The 23,595-nt window shown below is 40.0% G+C and overlaps 1 protein-coding gene across 1 annotated transcript; it reads left to right on the plus strand.

The window, feature by feature from the left end:
- Window positions 1-3,220: 3,220 nt before the first annotated feature.
- LOC102235014 (C-Jun-amino-terminal kinase-interacting protein 1-like) lies at window positions 3,221-23,372 on the plus strand. Its single transcript, XM_023349597.1, has 13 exons — window positions 3,221-3,571; window positions 11,321-11,396; window positions 12,118-12,687; window positions 13,638-14,192; window positions 15,741-15,757; window positions 15,791-16,025; window positions 17,302-17,377; window positions 17,461-17,627; window positions 18,933-19,036; window positions 19,253-19,363; window positions 20,350-20,420; window positions 20,553-20,651; window positions 22,547-23,372. The coding sequence occupies exons 1-13, from the start codon at window positions 3,500-3,502 to the stop codon at window positions 22,617-22,619; spliced, it is 2,226 nt and encodes a 741-aa protein (XP_023205365.1). The 5' UTR covers window positions 3,221-3,499; the 3' UTR covers window positions 22,620-23,372.
- The last annotated feature ends 223 nt before the right edge of the window (window positions 23,373-23,595 follow it).

Consider the following 23,595-nt stretch of genomic DNA (forward strand, 5'->3'; position numbering starts at 1 on the left):
AATAATTTTCTTCTGAAATGATTCTGAAACGCTGAATGTGGCCCTCCGTTTTTGTAATTTTTAGCATGAGAGTTTTAATGACACATTTAATTATTTTTTTTAACAAACTTCTTTGAGTTTTAATTATTAGTTTTAAAAATTATAGCACATGAATACTTCTATTAAACTTGCTAATTTTAAAGAACAATGTCATTTTTGTTGCAGGCAATTGACTAAAAGATATTTTAAACCAAATAAACTGAAAAACAATAAAGTTAGGAAACTCTAGCTTTTAGTAATACAAAGAAAACGCCTCTTTGCTTCATTAAATATTGCATGTATAATTTATTATGCATTTTTAAGTTGGAAAAAACAATATGGCTCCTCAATACTCAAAACTTTGTGATCTGACCCTTGTTGCGAAACGTTTGGACATTCCTTCCTTAGAGCCCATTTAATGTCAATTCTAGAAATTAGAGTTTCTTACAGACTCATCAGCAGAACTTTGTTCTGCAGCCTGAGCCTGATGTTGCACTTCACTGACTTCTTGTTTCTGGATGAATCTGTATGAATGTTTAAATCCACTTCACTCTATTCTGTTCTTGGTATCTCTTTGTTTATATGTAAATATTAAAAGTGAATATTTTAGGAATAGCTGATATTTTTGCCAGCAGTTAGAGAACTCAGCCAGATTCTGTAGACCCTGTAGTTGTTCTGCAGGCCGGGAAACATTAAGGTGAATCGTTGCATCTTTTTGTGCAACCTGACTTTATAGAGTAAAAATTATTTCTTGTTCTTCACTCTTAATTTATCTGTTTGTATATAAAATATATAAAGCACTCAACTGTATGTGTGTGGATTCTAAGTTTTGATTGAGGGTTTTACTTGGGTCCACTAGTCTGGTCAGTGGGAATTATTAGAAACGTAATCAGAAGGGAGACTAAATCAGTTATTTTATTGTATTCAGATTATAAAATCATTAGAAATTCAAACTTTGTATTCACAAAATTGGTTTCATTTAAATATCGCATGTAATCTTATTGATCCATAGTCACCCAAAACAAACATAACACTCAAAAATAAATACGAAAAAAAATAAAAATGAAGACAAGAATGCAGTGGGAAGAGCAAATAAAAACAACAAAGTCAATTAAAGTTTTTAAAGTTTTGCTTCCCTACACATTTCAGCTAGATATTCATCTCCTCTAGGCTGCCAGGAATTTCTCTCATTGACTTGGATTTCTCAGGGCCAATTAGCAAATAGAAGTTGTGAACGATGATGTTTATTTTCTGTGCTGTTTTTAAATTTAATTTTGCCTGTTGTCACCTTCCTAAAATGATGGTCTTAGTCATTTTTTCCAAATGTGAGTTTGGCAAAAATAAATAATAAAATAACCCCTTTTTTATTACCAAAAGATAATTTAGGAAAACTTTATTATGTTACTTTATTATTTCGAAAGGAGACGATATTCGAAATTAAATCATGAAACACTCCATACCACTAGGTGACGGTAATTCACACTTCAGGTTTCCTTTCCTACTGTCAAAAACAGAAGAAGCAGTTTAGCATCGACAGCGAAGGAAGTGAACAAAACAGCTTCTTTTCGGTCCGTGTTGGACACATTTTTACGGAAGAGGATTAGGGCCATCGGAAAAAAAAAGAATTATGACTTTAATCTGAGAATTCTGACTTTAATCTCAGAATTCTTTTTTTTTTAGGTGGCCCTAATCCTCTTCCGTACATTTTTGAATTAACATTAACAGTCATCTTTTTTTTTTAGCTCTTTTTAGGACGGCTGTTTACAGCGCAGACCATTTCCGGTAAGCTTCATGGCGTCGAACTGCCGCGTTACGTACGTCATGGCCAAACGTTAGCGGTTAAACCTCAACTAAATCCAGACTTTCTTTACGAAGTGAATTAGAACAAGTGGTTTTTTTCTGCCAAATTAATATCAAAGTGTTTGTAAGACGATATCTTTCACGAAATACTGACTGAAATAGAAAGCTCCTAAAAGGTGTTGATTAATCACCCACCAACCATGATTTAAGCTGCCTCTTAAAGGGAGAGCATTATATATTTTCCAGACACATAGTGCAATTTTACAGCACAGACTACTAACTTAAATTGTTAAGTTAGTAGCCTAACTGACTTGGAAGAAATTGTACGTCCTGATTTAATGCCTTGAAATTGGGCCTCTGTCCCTTTAAAAACTCCTGCTCTTTCTGAAACTCTGCCTTCAGAAAGTCATCACAACATGGCTCCTGTATTAACCCTATAACAACATTTTTAACAGTGTTGCACTGACAGCAGCTGGTATAAAGAGCTCTGCAGGTGCAAAGTTTCACCAGGTGTTTGCTAATTGCTGCTGGCTAGTCTGAAGGAGCTGCGTCATGGGGAAGCGCTGCTCTGTGAGGCAGTAGCTCTGAGGAGGAGCTGAAGGCAGGTCCACCCAGCCATTTTGAACAGCTGAATGGTTGTCATGGAAATTAAATAATTTGTCAAACATACATTAGAATCAAAGCAACACTCCAGGTTTATTTTGGATTAGGGAATAACATTATGACATGATTTAAAGATTAAAAAAGTGGATTTTACACAAATACTCTTCCTTTAAACTGGTTTTCTGTCTGATTGACAGGCTGGTTCCTCACTGGTTTTATGTTTAAACTGGTTTACCGTTTGATTGACAGGCTGGTTCCTCACTGGTTACTGGTTTTATGTATAAACTGGTTTACCGTCTGACTGGCAGGCTGGTTCCTCACTGGTTACTGGTTTTATGTATAAACTGGTTTACCGTCTGACTGGCAGGCTGGTTCCTCACTGGTTACTGGTTTTATGTCTATTTAAACTGATTTTCTGTCTTATTGACTGTCTCTTTACCAGTTATCAGCCTGTTTGCTGACTGTTTTCAGACAGGATGACTGTTTCCAGTTGTCAGACCGTTTCCTAACTGGCAACTGGGTTTATATTTAGCTGAACTGGGTTGAGACAGACTGGCAGGCTGGTTCCCAGTCATCAGACAGTTTGCCGACTGCTTTGCTGACTGGCCATTGCCTTTGTCCGCCTGTCCTGCTGTCTAATCGTATTTCTCTGTCACTCTCTGTATGTTCATTAGCCTGAAGGCAGATCAGCTGATGATGTCATGCTTTGCTCTGATTGGCTGCCTCTGACTTCCTCCCTCCCTCTCCTCCTCTCCCTCCCACTACATCTCTTGCTCATCTCAGTCCTGACTCCCTCCATCACAACTCAACACAATCCCTCTCCCTCTTCCTCTTCCTCTCCGTTGTGGTGATGAAGGTGATGTGACGGCGTGCGGGGCCAATCGTCAGGGAACAGGGGCGTGGCCAGAGAAGGAGCTCAGAGCTGAATGATGCTCAGAGGACCGAGGAGGAAGAAGAGATGACAGGGAGGTAGAGGAGGGTGGGGGAGGCCTTGTCCGAGCCGAGGAGCGCCGACGGTGGGTTGATAGGAGGAGGGAGGAAGCTGCCGCCTGTCGACGGAGGATCCACCTGCGCTGTCATGGATAAATACCGACCAAAGAGACCGACCAGCCTGAATCTGTTCCCACAGCTCCCACAAGCCGGCACCCAGGTAGGTCCGATCGGACCGGGCGGACCCACCCAGAGGTCGGCCGATAACTGGGTGACTGTGTGTGTGTGAGAGTGCATCTGTGTGTAATCGAGTGTGTCATTCGGGTCACATCCCCTCTCCCGGGATGCTGAATGTTCCTGATCGGTTCCAGGACTGAAGGAGTCAGAGTGGATCAGGGTGAAGTGATTCATCGAAGGACGCCTGGCCGTGTTCGTCCCGACTGCTGCTGATGCCGTTGCTGCTCTGCCATCTTGGGAAAATATTCAGTTGCAATCATGATAAATATTGCTGATTCTGGGAAAAAGACACGTCTGGACTGCTGACTCCAGAGCAGTAGAAGATCGGATTTAGCTCATCATCTCAGGGTGTTTACAGAGATAGGAGGCAGGTCTGGTTCAGATCCAGCCAGACTCAGACAGAGGCTCTGAAAAGAGCCCACACCCCTTTAAAAATAAAGCTTATAATCTTAAAAAGAAATTATAACTTTGATCTTTAAAGGAGCGGTATTATGCCAAGCATATAAAATCATTCTATAGCACAATCAAGTAACCATGTTACCTTCAGTTGTTTTGAAAATGCTGTAAATATCAAATATGACTTAAAAGAGAACCTATTATTATTTTACGCTTTCATTTGGGTCTCTGGTGCTTCTAAAATCAACGTAATTGCTTAAAAAACTATCTAGCCAGTTAACATTTTTTGGTATCTTGAAAATGAGCCGTTTCAAAAACCTTTGGAATGTAACATCACAAATCAGCTTGTTACCTACCAACCCCAGCAGAGTTCCGCCCGTAATCTAGCAACCCAATTGGAGGTCCAGCAGGTTTGTTCAGCTGGTTTTACTGCTGTATGCGCTGTACAATGGCTGTTGGAAAAGACAAGAGTTTTGTTGTTTACATGCCATCCAGAAACCACTTGCTGCATTTTTGTTGGTTGTGCAGGATGCTCCACTTCTACTTTTCAAAGATGTGCAGTTGTTGTATAATTGCGCATCTGTTTGCAGCTAACTGAGTAACTGAGGGGGGCGTGGTCAGCAGTAGCTTATTTGGATTGGAAGTTAGAAGAGGCCCTGAAACAGCTCAAAATAGTCTAACAACATACTATTTGTGCAAAAATGTAATTAATATGTTTTGTGTAGCCCACAAACTTATCCTAACATGTTCCAGGAAGCATAATAGGTCATCTTTAAAAGAAAATTGACATTGCAATTTAACGCCTTGAAATTGGGCATCTGTCTCTTTAAGAAGCTCCTGCTCTTTCCAAAACGCCGCCTTCATCACGTCATCACAACACTCCTCCATTAAGCCTTGAACAACGTTTTCCCCAGTGTTTCTTTGAGAAGTAGTTTGTATAATGAGCTCAGCAGATGTGCAGTTCTACCAGGTGCTTGCTAATTGCTGCTAGCTATTCTGAGGAGCAGAAAGCTTGGAAACTGCAAAAGAACCTATTCTTACCAAGTAGTTTTGGTCTAGTTTCTTGTACAAATAAATATCTTAGTACACTTGAAATAAGTCAAAACTAATTTAAAAGTAACTTTTTAGCAAGATCGAGGAAGTATTTTCAGTAAATGTCTTAAATAAGTTAAATAATTTACCGGTGGAGCCAGTTTAAGATATTTGTACTAGAAACTAGAAAAAATACTTGGTAAGATTTTGTGTTTTTGCGTTGTGATGCCACCAACCTCATACTTCACAGTTGGGATGGCATTCTACCTGTTAAATCTTAATCACACTAAATTTATTAACGGTCCTTGCAGCCAAACACTTGAATTTTCTCCCTGAACACATTTGCGAAATGTAAACCGGAGCTTTATGTCTTTATTGTAATCACGGCTTCTTCTTCTGTGAGCGGCCTTTCAGCCCATTACAGGACATGACTCCTTTCTCTGTGGATAGTGACTCCCTCCTTGTGAAAATGAAGATTTTTTTTCACTCAGTCTTTTTTATTCTGAGGTTGATGCGGATATTACACAGCAAAACCTGTTAATTTCAGGTAAAGAGAACCAGTTTTCTTTGTGAACTGAATGATAATTAGACTTTCCAGTTTGAATATATGAATGTGGCATTTTAATCTATCTGGAAGTTGTTTCCAAGGATGAAGCAGACTGGTGGAGGTTCTAATATATTGACTAATTTCTTTTAATTTAGCCATTATTTAAAAATGTAATGTTAATTATCCTGTTGTTTAGCAAATGGAAACAGTTATTGGTGCTTTAACAGTAATCAAGGCTAAGAAATGAGCCTCATATGTTTTCAAACCATAAATGATTTCTGATTTTAATCAATTATTTTACGTATTTTAAATTTTTTTTTTTGCTTTCTTTTCTAAAAACAAAATTGCAGAAATTATTTTCAAAAATTGGCTTTTATTTCCAACATCCCTTCTGTGAGTTGTACGACAAAGTATCAGGCCAGTGTATGAGAATTTTTGTTTATGAGAAAATGTCCATTAGTAGAAAAAAGATGCAATTTTACCATCCATCCATCTTCTTCCCCTTATCCGAGGTCGGGTCGCGGGGGTAGCAGCTTCAGAAGGGAGGCCCAGACTTCCCTCTCCCCAGCCACTTCTTCTAGCTCTTCCGGAGGAATCCCGAGGCGTTCCCAGGCCAGCCGAGAGACATAGTCCCTCCAGCGTGTCCTGGGTCTTCCCCGGGGCCTCCTCCCAGTGGGACGTGCCCGGAACACCTCACCAGGGAGGCGTCGAGGAGGCATCCTGACCAGATGCCCGAGCCTCAACTGGCTCCTCTCGATGTGAAGGAGCAGCGGCTCTACTCTGAGTCCCTCCCGGATGACTGAGCTTCTCACCCTATCTCTAAGGGAGAGCCCAGCCACCCTATGGAGAAAACCCATTTCGGCCGCTTGTATCCGCGATCTCGTTCTTTCGGTCATGACCCAAAACTCATGACCATAGATGAGGGTGGGAACGTAGATCGACCGGTAAATCGAGAGCTTTGCTTTTTGGCTCAGCTCTCTCTTCACCACGACGGACCGGTACAGCGCCCGCTTGACAGCAGACGCTGCGCCAATCTGTCTGTCGACCTCCCGCTCCCTTCTTCCCCCATTCGTGAACAAGATCCCGAGATGCTTAAACTCCTCCACTTGGGGCAGGACACCCCCCTGACCCGGAGAAGGCACTCTACCCTTTTCCGGCTCAAGACCATGGCCTCGGATTTGGAGGCACTGATCCCCATCCCGGCCGCTTCACACTCAGCTGCGAACCGCTCCAGCGAGAGCTGCAGATCATGACCTGATGAGGCCAGCAGGATCACATCGTCTGCAAAAAGCAGAGATGAGATCCTAAGGCCAAATCGGATCCCCTCAACACCTTGACTGCGCCTAGAAATTCTGTCCATTAAAGTGATGAACAGAATCGGTGACAAAGGGCAGCCCTGGCGGAGTCCAACTCTCACCGGAAACGAGCCCGACTTACTGCCGGCAATGCGGACCAGACTCTGACACCGGTCATACAGGGACCTGACAGCCCGTATCAAAGGGCCCGGTACCCCATACTCCCGGAGAACCTCCCACAGGGCTCCCCTAGGGACACGGTCGAACGCCTTCTCCAAGTCCACAAAACACATGTAGACTGGTTGGGCGAAGTCCCATGCACCCTCCAGGACCCTGCCGAGGGTGTAGAGCTGGTCCAGTGTTCCCACGACCAGGACGAAAACCACACTGCTCTTCCTGAATCCGAGGTTCGACTATCCGACGGACCCTCCTCTCCAGGACCCCTGAATAGACCTTGCCAGGGAGGCTGAAGAGTGTGACCCCTCTATAATTGGAGCACACCCTCCTTTTTGAACAGGGGGACCACCACCCCAGTCTGCCAATCCAGGGGAACTGCCCCCGATGTCCATGCGATATTGCAGAGTCGTGTCAACCAACACAACCCTACAACATCCAGAGCCTTAAGGAACTCCGGGCGCATCTCAGCTTTTTAACCACCTTGGCGACCTCGTCCTCAGAGATTGGAGAGCCCAACCCAGAGTCCCCAGGCTCAGCTTCCTCAATGGAAGGCATGTTGGTGGGATTGAGGAGGTCTTCGAAGTACTCTGCCCACCGGCCCACAACATCCTGAGTCGAGGTCAGCAGCACACCATCCCCACTATAAACAGTGTTGGTGCTGCACTGCTTCCCCCCCCTGAGACGCCGGATGGTGGACCAGAATCGCCTCGAAGCCGTACGGAAATCTTTCTCCATGGCCTCTCCGAACTCCTCCCACGCCCGAGTTTTTGTCTCAGCAACCACCCGATCCTCATCGTTTCAAAATCCTGCTAATGATAATAATTTGATGCCGATGTGTTAAAAGATTAAATGTTTTCATATCTGTGTATTGTAACATAAGTAAATATGGAAAATGTGGCACATATTTGGATATAATTTAATAAACTTTGTCTTCTTCCTCCTACTATTCAAACTGGATAGGAAGGTTTAGTGTTTTTTATGTTTTATTATTATTATGGTATATTTTCTCAATTATTTTACTTTTTGTCTGACAGCTTACTTGTTCAAAATAAATGAAGATTTCATTTAAATCCATTCATTGGTTAAACTGGTCCCAAAATATAACATTAGAAGAGGCTAAACTCCTTAGTTTCATTTTTTATTATTTGTTATGTTGCAGTTCTCATAAAACAGGCATTTGTTTTACTTTATTCTTGTAATTAAAGATATAAAATTGTAATCTGGCCCTAGTATTCTGTTGTGCCTGAGCTCAAAATCCAAATAAATAGAAAAACAAGATGGCGGCTCTGGGCGTGCTAGCATCACTCTGAACTATGGAAACCCAAGAAGTGAATTGGTGAAAAAAATCCAGATTTTTCAAAAATTAAATCTTCAAAAACTAAAAATTTAGTTTCCTAGTCTTAGTTATAAGACAGATAGTGGAACATGCAGCTTGCAGAGTGTCAGCAGTGATTCAAAGTGAAAGGAAAGGAAAACAAGATGGCCTCCAGTCATCCTGGCTGGAGGCCATAAAACCCACATTTTAACTCGGTGATCGTAGAAATAAAGGAAGGTGATACTTTCAGAAATGAAGCAGCCCTTTTTTCAGTCTGGGCTGTATTTGGTGCTGTTCAGCTGTTGATGCTGCAGTATTTCAGTCTGATCCCTTGGGCAGAGCATCGTCATCATCCTCAGCAGCAGCAGTGAGTTCTGGAGTTCCTCGTTAAACGAGCCTCTTCCTGTTTACTGGGTCGGTTCAGACCAGTCCAGCCATCCTTACCGGAAGGTAAGGATAGCTTACCAGTCACAAATTAAAGGCTTCAAAGCTTTAAGGAGCACTAAATAATTACAAATCAGATTTCTTTTTCTTCAAAATAAGATTATAGTTCACCAAGAGGAAGAAAAGGGTGAATGTTTTCTTTAGTTTTCAAGATGAAGTTGAAATAAGAAAAATATTTTTTGCTGATTTTAAATCAAAACATTAAGAATAAAGTAGAAATATCTTGAAAAAAGGTGGAATTATTGCAATATTTTTCCAACTTTTTCTCATAATTTGGATTGTTTCATTATGTCAAAGTTTTGTCATTATTTCAACCTTTTCTAATAATTTTGTCTTTTTTTCTCATTTGGTCTTTCTCTCATCATTTATTTGTTTTTCTAATTCTTATAAATTTGTATTTTAAAACATTTGTTGATCATTTGACTTTTTCCTCATCCTTAATTTTTTTCATTATTTTGTATTTTTTTTCTCATTTGAATATTTTTCTCATCATTTCTTTGAAATGATAAAACAATAAGGATTAGAAAATTAAGAGGAAAACAAACTTTTCCTTGGGCTTTTCTTAATTTTCTTTTTAGTTCAACTTTATTATTACTTTTTAATTTTCCTCAACAATGAAACTTTTTTCTTATTTAATAATTTTTATAATTTTGCCATTTTGACTTTTTTCCTATTATTTTGACTCATTATTCCTGAATTTAATCATTTCTAGCTTTTTCTCATTATTTTAGTTTCTTTTTCATCTCCATTTTTTCTTTGATTCAACATTTTCCCATCATTTCAATGTTTTCCTCATCATTTTGACTTAAAAAAAAAACATTAAACACAGTTAAGTTGGTTGTACCAACCAGTATTTACGCCAAGTTTAGGTTGGAAAAATAACATAAAATACATAAATCGACATAAGAGACGGTCAAATTAATCTGTAGGTTCCTGCAGAAACACCAGGAGATATTTTCCTGATCTGTCCTGCTGGAGAGGAAGAGGAGGATTAAGAGGGAACGTTGTTCTAAACAAATAACGCCCTAATAAATCCATTTAAGATCTCTACTCTGCAGGTTCTGACGGCTGCCAGTGGATCAGGGAAGGATGTGCTGAGTCGGCGTAACAGGACGCTTCATCGATCAGTTGGGTCTCTTTCAGTTCAGCAGCTCGCTGTGAGACAGAGGATCTGGACTCCTTCTGATCGTTACCTCTCCGCTTCTGAGATTTATCAGCTGGAAAACGCAGCGAGTCACGAGTCCAGTAACGGTTCTGATTCTCCATGCTGAGGATGCACACAGCAAAAACACAAAATCTTAATCAAATATTTTTGCTCTTGTTTATAGAGCAAATATATTAGTACACTTGAAATAAAACATAACTTACTTACAATTGACAATATAGGATTTTTGTCTTAAGTAAAAAATTCCTTTAAATTGATGAAAAAGTGCAAATTCCATTGGCAGATTAATATAACAGACATTTTTTCTATGTTATAAGTAAAATAATCTGCCAGAGAAACTAATATTCAAGAATTATTCATTTAAATAAAAAACTCTTTTCTTGCTGAAAAGTTATTTGCAATGTAGTTTTGTTTTTGTTTAAAGTGGACTAAGATCTTTGCAGTAGGAACTAAACCAAAATTTTTGGTAAGATTTTTTGTTTTTGCAATGATTTCAAGGAAATTGATGGAAAACACTCACAAAGTGTCCTGAACTAAAATTAATAAGACAACAAGTGTAAAACAGCTGCAAAAACAGAAATACAGAACAACCATAAAGTTACATAAACGTCCAGAAATCGACCGACAAACCAAGGACAAAAATATCCAAAATGATGAAAGATATGTATGATTTTTTTACCCCTCCAGGGGTCTTTTGTGGGCTCTAGTGTCCCTTATATGATAGTAGGCTGACAGGAAACGGGGAATGAGAGGGGGGAAGACGTGTGGCAAATATCGTCGAGTCTGGGAGTCAAACTCGCGACGAGGACTGAAGGCTCCAAATACGGGTCGCGCTAATCAGTACGCCACCATGGCACGCCCCTATTTGTATGATTTTTAAATCTGTTCGGTGTAGAAATCCCTTTAAAGAACTTCAGTCTGCGATCTGACCTGCGATGTGAGTGATCGTCTTTATCTATTCGTGTAGTTTCTTTGTAAACCTGGGGAATTTCCTGAGGCTTACTGGGTCAGGCGTTTATATTTAGAGAAACTGAAAGAACTTCCAGGGATGAATGAAAATGTCTGGTGTGTCTGAGGTCAGAAAAGAGAAACGGCATGTATTTCATGATGAAAGTCGAAATATTTATTTTTAGAGGTTTGGATCTGACAAACTGTTGCTCAGAGTTAACACGGTAACCGTGGTAACGAAGTGTGAGACCAGTAGAGCAAATTCATGATTATATGTTTATTTTGGAGATATGCTGGTTCTGATTCTGGTTTGGTCAAAACATCAGACATTTTTCAAGCAGTAAATCCATTGGATGGACGGACGGACGATCGAGCTTTGATGTTCTTTCTCTCAATGTGTTGTTTCTTTTCAGGACTCCATCAACAACAACTCTTTGGGTAAAAAGGACAGCTGGAAGGACTCCCACTCTTCCTCCCCACACATCACAGGTACAACAAACACCTCAAGGGTACAACAGGCATTTGAAGGGTACAACCATCATGTAGCAGTGGTGCCCAAAGTCGGTCATCCTGCATGTTTTAGTTCTCTCCCTGGTTTAACGCACCTGGATCAAATGATGGCTCATTAGAGGCCTAAGAAGAGCATTGAGATGCTGAGGAGGCTGTTACTACCACCAGGGAGAGAACTAAAACATGCAGGTTGCCGGCCCTCGAAGACCAACTTTGGGCACTACTGATGTAAACAGTACAACCAACATGTAAAGGTTGCTACAAACATTGCAGCGGTTTTTGGGTGTCGAAGTTTTGCAGATGTGATGGCAGGTTATTTCATGGACTTGTTCCTGTGTTTGATATGATGTAAAGCACTTTGAAATGCCTTGCTGCTGAAATGTGCTATACAAATAAAATTTGATTGATTGATTGATTAATTAAGCACCTTTTCTATGATTTCTGTGATTAAGCGACAGTCTGGTCAACATTAATGATAATGATTCTTTGTTAGCTGTTTCCTTCAGCAGTCAGGCTCTCAGGCAGGAAGCTGTTAAGCCTCAGAGTTTAGAGTTGAGTAAGAACATGTAAAGAAAAAGAAAAGTTCCTGCAGCACCGTTCCAGACTAATCTTCTTACTACACGTATAATCTGCCTGTTTTCTGTTCTGAAGGTTGAGTAACACATAATCTGATGTTTTCTTGTTTTCTTTCTGCGTTCAGGAGACCCAGCACCTCAAGATGCCAAGCCAAAACCAGAGGAAAAAGTCCGGCCCACAGCTCAGCGCCGGCCAGCACCAAAACCGCCCACAGCCTCCAACAGCAGAAACAATGCGCAGGCCGCCGCCTCAGCCCCAGACGCACGGGTCCGACCACGAGAACGGTCGGCGTCCGCAGCCACGCAACCCTGCAGCACGCCAAGGAGTCAGCGGAGAGCCGCAGGAGGCGGGAGAGGAGGAGGAGGGAGAGGAGCGATGAAGGAGAAGAACCTGGGAGAGCTCAGGGGCAACGGGACGGACCGGAGAGGGGGACGTCTGTGTGAGGACAAGGCGAAAGACAAAGACAGGAACGGACATCAGAGGCAGAGGGAGGTCAACGGGCCGAAAGGCCGGCAAGCTGAGGGGAGAGGAAGAGGAGGAGCGAAGATGAGCAGCAGAGGAGGAGCAGGCATCAAGTCCAACAACAAGCTGTCCAACCAGGAGATCTACCTGCCTGCCATGGTGGTCCCACGCACACCTGTAGCAGCAAGAAGCCAGGAGAAGAGCCAGAACCGGGAGAAGAGCCAGAACCAAGGTGGGAAACCAGTCAGCACCTCCGGAGTGAGTTTAGAGAGAAACAAATAACTAAAGAAAGAGTAACACTACTTCAACATATTCTTACTCAAGAAAAGTAAAAGTAGCCATCTGAGACATTAGTCAAGAGAAAAATAGTATTTGGTAAAAAATCAGCTCAAGTACTGAGTAACTGATCAAATTATCAACCATTTAATATTTAAAAATTACATCATCACACGGACTAAAATATACATTTCTGTGGAAACTTTTTGTATTTTAAGGACATGAATGAAAATAATTCATGTAAGTAACAAAAAATAAAATCAGGCAAAGAAATTTTTTCCAAATCTGTTTCTTTCAATAAAAAGTTGTGTGGTTTATTTTTGTGTTGAAACATGTTTTTCATCCAGCGGGTCGAAAACCCAGAAGTTTTACTGAAGTAAGAATAGACATACTTCAACAAATCTTTATTCAAGTGAAAGTAAAAAGCAGTCTTCAAAGATATTAGTCAAATAATAGTAAAAAAAATACTTGGTAAAAAGGCGACTAAAGTGTTAATTCTTTAAAGTAACTTATTGTTTAAAGTTAGGTTTTAAAAACGTGTCTGTGGTTAACAATACCAAGGAAATGCATTATTAATAAGAGCTGATTTAAAATTGGCAGAGATCTGGATCTCATTTTTCAGCACTATTTCATTTATACACTGCAAAAATACAGAATCTTAAAAGTATTTTTGGTATAGTTTCTGGTGCAAATATCTTAGTACATTTGAAATAAGAAAAACAACTTAAACGTCACATTTTAGCAAGATATAGGAGCTTGTTTAAATCAAAAGCGCCTTAATATTGATGAAAACTTTTATCATCTAGTTTTTAGTAGAGAGAGAGAAAAAAGAAAAACAACAAATCATGTGATAATTTGATATTTATTATTGCGACAGGCCTAATCAACTTTGATTTGTTTTCTCAGGCCAAAACCATGACAGAACCCAGGAGAACCCCCCTGCTGCGCTGTCCCGGTCCAGCAGTGAGGGGGGGTCCAACCGGATGTCCCTGAGCTCAGACACAGAGGGGCCCCCTCCTGGACCACTGCATCCCTCTCTTTCCTGCAGAACCAACCCCGACATCCGAGAAGAAGACGGGGAAGGAGATCCGACTCCCTCCGCGTCCGTCCAGAACCACCCGGCACGCCCGCTGACGGACAAGGACAAACCAGAGACGGACCGTACCACCGCCGAGACAGACGCAGGGGGGGACAAAGCTGAAGACACAGTGGACGTTAAGTTGGGCCGAACCCGACCAAAGAGCGAGGCGGCGGTCGGGCTGAGCTATGACTCTGTTAAATACACGCTGGTGGTGGACGAGCACGCGCAGCTGGAGCTGGGCAAGCTGAAGGACTGCCTGCACGGACCCAACGAGCACAACGAGGACAGCGACACCGAGACCGTCTACCAGTCGGCCAACGAGGAGGAAGACCCCGAGTACGAGGAGGAGAGGAGGAAGAGCGAGGAGGCCAGAAAGCTAGGTAAAAACTGAGGAGCTGCTTTATCTATCCATCCATTCATCCATCCATTCATCCATCCATCCATCCATCTGTCTGTCTGACTGTCTGTCTGTCTGTCTGTCAGTCAACCAATCCAACAATCAATCAATCAAGTACCGCACATTTCAGCAACAAGGCAGTTCAAAGTCACAGAACAGAGTCAATAATTAAAACGTTACATTTAGTCAAGTTAAATTTTTTATTTATTATGTTTCGTCAGCAGCTCTAGCCAGCTGGGTTTTTGGTCTTGATTTAAAGGAACTCAGTGTTTTGGCTGTTTTTCAGTATCCTGGAAGTTTGTTCCAGATTTGTGGTGCATAGAAGCTGAATGCTGCTTCTCCATGTTTGCTTCTGGTTCTGGTTCTGCTCTACATCCAGAACTCTTTAATGTGTTGTGATGCTAAACTGTTCAGTGATTTATAAACTAACAGTATGTTAGTCTATTCTCTGAGCTACAAGGAGCCTGTGGAAGGACTTGAGAACTGGGTGATGTACTCTAACCTCCTGGTTTTAGTCAGAACAGCAGCAGCAGCGTTCTGGATCTGATTGATTTTTTTAGGCAGACCTGTGAAGACCCTGTTGCAATAATCAGTGCGACTAAAGATAAACGCATGGATGAGTTTCTCTAGATCTTGCTGAGACATTAGTCCTCTAATCCTGGAAATGTTCAGGTGATAATGTTAAGTTGCAAGTAGCTTACTGTGCATGTGTTGGATGTAAGGTAATGGGAGGCGGGGCTAGAACTGTAGTTTTTCATTCTGTTGTGAGAGGGGTGCTGGAGCGCATGTTATTAACTATGCGACTATTAAAGTGTTGATGCTAACATCAGTAGTGTAGTCAACAATAGAAGACCGACTGTGTAACCATCTTTATGTGGCTCTGAATGTTCAGAGCAGAGTTCATCACTACTCCCAGGTTTTACATTCATACAATTCTGGACCCAATTCCCAGAAGGAAAACTTGCATATTTTGCTACAAAAAAAGACTAAGCAGTTTCTGTTTCCAAAATTTTTGCTTTAAAGGGGAATTCACATTTTCTATGTTTTCATATTTCCATTTACGTCTCAACTGCTTCTAAAAACATCCCAAGCACTTAAGAAAAAAAAACAACCAGCTGATTTTTGGCAATATGTTAATGTGTTTTGGTGTCTGAAAAATCAACCGTTTCTAAAAACTCGTGATCATTACGTCACGTTCAATGGTAAGTGTGCCATCAGTTAGCAACCTTTATGGTTTCAATAAGGGGTTAAATGAGGACTCTAGGGTATAAAAATCTGCATTTCTTTCTGTTCAATATTATTTTAACCTTGATTTTTAGTTTTTGATTCTAAGTTTACTTCATTTTCAGTAATGTTTTCAACGTTTTTAACATTTTTATATGAAGGCAAGTATCATTTGCATAGAGGTAAGTAATGGTTTCCTTCTTTAAACTAGAGGAAGATAGAAAAAACAAAGGGCCAAACACAAAACCTTGTGGGACACCAGAACTGTAAGAAAAACAACTATCGCCATGTTGTTTTCTGTTTCAAGAAAGGAGAAAAGAGGAGGAGAAGCAAAGACAAGAGGAGAAGAAGAGGAAAAAAGAAGAGGAGGAGGCAAAGAGGAGGAAAGAAGAGGACCTAAAGAAGAGGAGGGAGGAGGAAGTGAAGAGAAGGAGGGAAGTAGTTGCAGTTGCACGGGTCTGCAAGCAGTCCAAGGTTTCGTCAGCCACAACTTCAGAGGAAGACGAGTCTAGTGGAGGGGGAAGAGGCCCCAGGAGCAGGAAGTTCCTCAACCTGTTCTCTGCCAACAGCAGCAGCTCATACAGCTCCACAGGTGAGTTTACCTGCAAATATTCCCTTCTCACTCAGCACTGTTCTCACGGATAGAGGAAAAATAAGCCGGTTACATAAAAGTGTACCAAGCTGTACCACTGCAAGTCCAAATTCTTGGCGTTATTTAGTGATTAACATGATTCCAAGGCACTGAAATCTTAAACATGAACAAGTTTCAGTTTGTAATCCATAAAAATTAAGATATAAATACAAAGAAAACACAAAAAATCTTATAGTTTTTTTCTTAATATGAACCCAGAAAGTTTTTAAGGAGTTTTTGTTCATTTCTGATGGTTTAGAGATTCCTAGTATTATGTTTCAACCGTCCTTGTTCATATTTTCAAGGTTTACTAAAAATAGTGCATCTTAAATCAAAAACTCCTGCTGGCGGACAGTTCAAAGTGGACAAAGACAGTATTAGAAGCAGAGTTTTAAATGCGTGGTACCTGAAATTTGATAGGCTTTTAAATATTGCATATTGCATCCTCTGCAGTTGTGCTGTTGGACACAGTCGTTTTGTGGTGATTTGATATATTGCACAGCTGTAGTTCTGAGGCGCAATTAAAAACTACAATCCTCCAGGAATGTGGAGCATTAACACATTTTATGCATGGAAAAAAACAATGTTGCATGTTTTCTGTGAGTTTGCAGGCATGTAAAGTCTATTTCAAGGTATACGGTATTCTTCCACAATACAAGCCATAAAGTAACATGTTTCAAGCAGTTCATTAGTTGGATTATTTGATTAAAAGCTGCAGGAAGGAGAAACGTTGTTGCGGCGTGCAAATAGAGATGATATGCACTGGCTGTGGGTTGCAAATAATTTTATTATCTTAACTATAAACAGATTAAATAGTTAACATATGCTTGCTTTCCTGACGTAGATGTACATATAAACCCTCTATACTGTACAAGATTGTAGCATAAAAATACTATTCAGTTATCAAACGTTAAAAAAAATTAATTCAAGACGTGGAAATAGGAGGAATAGGAAGGCTATCAGATTATTCAGATGTTGGAACAGAACCAGTTACTAATTCATATAATCCAATCCAATTAATCCAGGCTTATGGTGTTAACTCAGAAAGAGTGCAGTTTAACTTGTCAAGTGTTAAAGGAAATGCAAAGAGTAAATTCTAAACAATACCTACTTTAACTCTGAATATTTTCACCGGCATAAAGAGGCATTTTACTCTCACCGTTGTTGAATCGACTCTTATAAAGTTCACGTTGATTATTTGACAGTTGGGGTGTAAAGTTGGCTTTTTGTTGCTCAGGTGCCGGCTCGTTTGGTGTGTTTTCCTGTGTTTTGGACGGCGTGGAGAGGCAGCAGAGCCACCGGGCCGCCTACAGGTCGGCACAAACACAACACAGACCCAAATGAAAAAGTAAATAAAAATCATCACAGATCGCAGCTGACTCTGTTTCTGTCGCAGGTTTGTTCCCCGCCATGCAGACGAGCTGCAGCTGGAAACGGACGACCCGGTCCTGATGCTGAAGCAAAGCGAGGATCTGTGGTGTCAGGGCTACAACATGAGGACCGGGGCCACCGGCATCTTCCCGGCCTTCTACGCCGTCAGGGTGCCCAAAGACGGGAGCCTCGGTACGCCAGGACGGGCAGGAAGTGGGGTCCAGACTTCCTAAAAACTGGCATTTGTTACAAGAAGAGATTATTTTAATTCTTTACAGTAACATCAGACCAGTTAAAAATATGTCTGTGACTAACTATAACAAGGAGATGCGTTATTCTTAAGGGAGATATCTGGCTGATTTGTCAGCTCTACTTAATTTATATATTGCAAAAACCAGAGTTATGTAGGAACTCTCTACATTTACTCAATAACATTTACTTGAGTAACTAAAAAAAAAACGTACTTCTAGGAGTATTTTTACTACCCTGTACTTTTTACTCTTAAGAAAATTTCTGGATTTTCTACCCACTGAGTAAAAATAAAACATGTTTTAACAAAAAATTGTCCAGACACAGACACACAGCTGCAGTTTCTGTTAAAGTTTCATAAGTTTATTATTGAAAGAAACTGATTTCTATTTTTTGTTATATGAATTATTGTCTTTTTGGTCCTCAAAAAATGCAAAGTTTCCTCTTAACTTTATATTTCGGTCCGTCTGATGATGTAATTTCTAAATATTAAGTGATTGATAATTTGATTAGTTACTCAGTACTTGACTCTTTACCAAATACTTTTTACTGTTACTTACTGAGTAATTTCTTGGACAGATACTTTTTATCTTTACTTGGGTAAAAATATGTTGAAGTATTGCTACTCTTACTTTAGTACAATTTTTGGATACTTTACCCACCTCTGGCAAAAGCACAACATTTTACCAAGTATTTTTGGTTTAGTTTCTAGTGGAATTATCTTAGTATGCTTGAAATAAGACCAAACTAACTTACAAGTAACTTTTCAGCAAGCTATAGGAGTTTGTTTTAAGTCATCAATTTCATAATATTGATAGAAAAGTACCAGTTCCTTGAGCAGATTATTTTACTGATAAGATATTTTTCATGTAATTAGTGAAATTATCTGTCAGTGTAACTAGTACTTTTGAATCAATATTCAAGGATTACTGACTTAAAACAAGATGGCGTGTCTTGCTGAACAGTTACGTGTTATAAGTGTAATAGAATATTTGCACTAGAAACTAAATGAAAATACTTGAAATTTAGTGTTTTTGCACAAAAAAACATCAAATAATATCTTGTTACAGTGTCAAAATCTCAAAATGTGAAAATGGGGGAAATCCAGCCTCAAGCTAAGAAAACTGAAAAACATGACAATAAATACGTATTTTCAACAGACTCCACATTTATTAAAATTTTTAAATAAACGTAGCTGAAACATTTATGTGTTCATTATTTATTGGTGTTTCTTTATTTGTCTTTCAGTCCGTAACGACAGCTGGACGGAGCAGTTTGTTGTTCGGTTTCTGGGCTCGGTTCAGGTTCCCGTCCACATGGGAAACGATGTCCTGTGTGCAGCAATGCAAAAGGTACAAAAGAAATCTGTGTTCACCTGGGAAAATCGCTTTAAACAGTTCTTATAACAATTGGCTTTTCTAATAAATTTACTTTCCATCTAAAATACAAAACTAAACATCTGTCTGCAGGAAATAAATTCTAACTTTGTGTTTATTTCTGTGTTTGTTTGCGTAGCTGCTGCTGATATGCAGGTTTTTTTCTGATTGTCTGACTGTTTGCTCTAACAGGTTGTGTGTAACAGGCGGTCAGCCGGTCAGCTGCCGTCAGCCTGTGTGCTGGAGGTCAGCGTGAAAGGTGTGAAGATGATCGTTCAGGACCAGTGCCACTCTGTTCACCGGGTAAGTCCAATCATTCGGTTTTTCTTTCCATCTGCTAGAAGGTCCGATGAAGCTGAAAAAAGGTGTGCGGTTCTCAAAAAATTGAGAACAATCTGTGAAGAGTCTGCAAACAATTAAATATCTCAATTTAACACATTTAAGTTTTATGGGGAAAAGAGTGAAAAAAGGAAAAGGGAAAAAAATGGGGTCCCAGCATAGAGCCATGAGGAACACCAGAGAAGAATGATTTTAATTTGAAGATTTGTGGAATTGAATCTTTGTTTGTCTCTGTGACATAAAACACAAACTTTGTTGTCCTTAAGCCACTTTATTACCACTGGAACCAACACATTACATTTTAAATTTAAAATTTTTAATGGATGTGATCAAATTATTGCATCACAAAAGAATGAAAAACAGGTTTACAAGCATAGATCCTTGAGGAACACTTATGAAAATTAATTATAAGATTCCTAGGATTAAATGTGTTTCTGTGTCTGTCAGGGAGACCAGCGTTTTCACTACTCCCAGTGAATGCTGGGAGTAATGGGAATCTTTGGAGAATATAAAAAAATCCTACAATGGAAATCAGAAGTTTACATACGCCTAATAAAAAAAGATAACTATACCAAACTTCTCTTGTTTTTAGGTCACAATTACCAAAATTGTTTCCATTTGCTAAATGCCACAATAATGAAAGAGAGAATATGTCAGAGATTTATTTATTAAAAATCAGATGCTAACGTACATTTCTTCAGTATTTCGTAGCACTGCCTTTGAACTCTTTGACGTGGGTCAAATATGTTGGGTTTCTTTCCACAAATTTCTCACAAAACATGAACTTTGTTGTCCTCAAACACAACTCAAAAATGTTAAGTTATGTGAGCAAATTATTGCAGCACAGGATGTTGAAAAGCAGGTTTCCCAGCATAGATCCTTGAGGAACACCACTGAATGTAAATTGAAGGAGTCGTAGGACTAATTGTATGTGTTTCTGTGTTTGTCAGGGAGACCAGTGTTTCCATTTCTTCCAGTTGAAGAACATCTCATTCTGCGGCTGCCATCCCAAACACAGCCGGTGAGTTCAACCCACCGTACCTGAATCGTCTCACACACCTGGACTTGGAACTGTTTCAACTCTCCGTTTGGAGGCGTTGGGTCTCTGCAGATCTCATCAGCTGGAAATCTTTTTACTTTGGTTTTGCTGCAGGTATTTTGGATTCATCACCAAACATCCCGACCAGCATCGCTTCGCCTGCCACGTGTTGATGTCAGACACCACCTTGCATCCTCTGGCGGAGTCTGTTCGGTGAGAAAGACACACCGAGGTTTTCTGCTCCCACTTTTTACCTCTTGGCTTCAGAGGAGTTTCTTTCAAGAAGGATTAGAAAGGAAGCCGTTAATAAATGTCACATTTTAGTCAGTTCTTATATTAGATTTGCTATTTTGATACTTTTATTAGTAATCATAACTATTATTTGTCAATATACTCCAAGTGGAAAACAAAATTATTTAAGGAAAAATAAAAAATAAGCTGGACTGATTTGACTTCAGAAGTGATCAGAGTTTAAAATGTTACTTTGATTCCTGAAAGGGAATCAAAATATGTTTCAACATTCATTTTGAGTTCTCACCTGTTCTAGTGAAAATTAGTAAATTGGAAGATATTAGAGGAGTTAGTGAGATTCCTGATATTTGGTAAAATGGAAAAGAGCAAAAATGTGTTACTGACGAAAGGTAACAGTCAGGAGGAGAGAAGAAAAAAAATGAACGGAGGATGGATGGATGGATAGTTGGATGGATAGTTGGATGGATTGATGATGGTTGGATGAATAGTTGGATGGATGGATGGATGGATGGATGGATGGATGGATGGATAGTTGGATGGATGGGTGAATAGTTGGATGGATGGATGATGGTTGGATGAATAGTTGGATGGATGAATGGATGGATAGTTGGATGGATTGATGATGGTTGGATGAATAGTTGGATGGATTGATGATGGATAGTTGGATGAATGGATGAATAGTTGGATGGATGGATGATGGTTGGATGAATAGTTGGATGGATGGATGGATAGTTGGATGGATTGATGATGGTTGGATGAATGGATGAATAGTTGGATGGATGGATGATGGTTGGATGAATAGTTGGATGGATGGTTGGATGAATAGTTGGATGGATGGATGGATGGATGGATAGTTGGATGAATGGATGAATAGTTGGATGGATGGTTGGATGAATAGTTGGATGGATGGATGGATGGATGGATGGATAGTTGGATGGATTGATGATGGTTGGATGAATAGTTGTATGGACGGATGGATGGATAGTTGGATGAATGGATGAATAGTTGGATGGATGGATGATGGTTGGATGAATAGTTGGATGGATAGATGGATAGTTGGATGGATTGATGATGGTTGGATGAATAGTTGGATGGATGGATGGATGGATGGATAGTTGGATGTTTGGATGGATGGATGTATAGTTGGATGGATGGATGATGGTTGGATGAATAGTTGGATGGATGGTTGGATGAATAGTTGGATGGATGGATGGATGGATGGATGGATGGATGGATGGATAGTTGGATGGATTGATGATGGTTGGATGAATAGTTGTATGGATGGATGGATGGATAGTTGGATGAATGGATGAATAGTTGGATGGATGGATGATGGTTGGATGAATAGTTGGATGGATAGATGGATAGTGATGGATTGATGATGGTTGGATGAATAGTTGGATGGATGGATGGATGGATGGATAGTTGGATGTTTGGATGGATGTATAGTTGGATGGATGGATGATGGTTGGATGGATAGTTGGATGGATTGATGATGGTTGGATGGATAGTTGGATGGATTGATGATGGTTGGATGAATAGTTGGATGGATGGATGGATAGTTGGATGGATAGTTGGATGGATTGATGATGGTTGGATGAATAGTTGGATGGATGGATGGATGGATGGATGGATGGATGGATGAACGAATAGTTGGATGGATGGATGGATGGATGACTAGTTGGATGGATAGTTGGATGGATTGATGATGGTTGGATGAATAGTTGGATGGATGGATGGATGGATGGATGGATGAACGAATAGTTGGATGGATAGTTGGATGACTAGTTTGACGGATAGTTAGATGAACTGGTTCCCCCCCAGTGAGTAATCTGATTACTTCCTGCTCTGTGCAGTCGGGCGTTCCAGCAGTTCTACAAGGAGCACGTCGGTTACTCCTGTCCCACTGAGGACATCTTCATCGAATGAACTGCCCTCCTCTTCATCCTCCTCTGCCTCAGACTGAAGCCTCACCGTGTGCATGCTACGCCGGCCTTACTCCCAGACTGGACCACCAGAACTCCCTCTCTGCATGGTGGGTTCATTCAGCATTCTGACCGGTCCGAGTCGCCGGGCGAATCCCTCTGAGGACCAAAATGACTGAACTCACTGAAACGTCCCCAATAATCACTTTATATTCACGCATTTATTAACAGAAGTTATTTACATGTACCCATGCTTGGATATTTTACTCACCGTTTAAAACTTCAGTCACAGAGAAACTACTAGAAAAGTCACTAAAAGGACACAAGACAACAGCAGAGATACTTTAAAAGACCACTAGGTGGCGCTAAACAGCTTTAAAAGTTGGAAACAACTGGGAGGAGATGAAGAAGAGAGCTTCAAAACTAAACAGATGAAAAAGGCACAAAAAGCTGCTTTTACTCTAATATTAGTGCAGCTTGGTGGCTCATAATCCAAAGGTAGTCTATATTAAACGTTTCAGCAAAAAAAAACAGATAAATGTTTTTTTGCAGCCTAAATAATAAAAAGATAATTTATATAAGGCCTCATACAATGATGGCATATTAGGACCATTCTGGATAGAAAAAAGGAGTAAATTTCCACCAAAAAGAAATTTTGAGATTGATCTCTAACTTCCTTATTTTTTCTATACATTTTCTAGAAAAAACTCAGCAATTTCTGAGCTTTAAAAGTAAAAAATTTGCTAGAAAAAAATAAAAAACTCTGAAATTTTTAGATAAATCTTAGAAATTTTTTCTAGAACAAAATACTAGGACATTTCTGAGTTTCAAAAGTCAAAAATATTGGACTTGAGTTTTAAAGTTGAAAATGTCTGACTTTTGAAACTCAAAAATTTCCAAGATTTTTCTAAAAGATTTCTGAAATTAATCTCAAAATTTTACAAGCAAACTTTTGACTTTTGGAGCTAAGAATGTCATTG

Source organism: Xiphophorus maculatus, chromosome 2 (genome assembly GCF_002775205.1).
Source record: "Xiphophorus maculatus strain JP 163 A chromosome 2, X_maculatus-5.0-male, whole genome shotgun sequence".
Classification (NCBI taxonomy): Eukaryota; Metazoa; Chordata; class Actinopteri; order Cyprinodontiformes; family Poeciliidae; genus Xiphophorus; species Xiphophorus maculatus.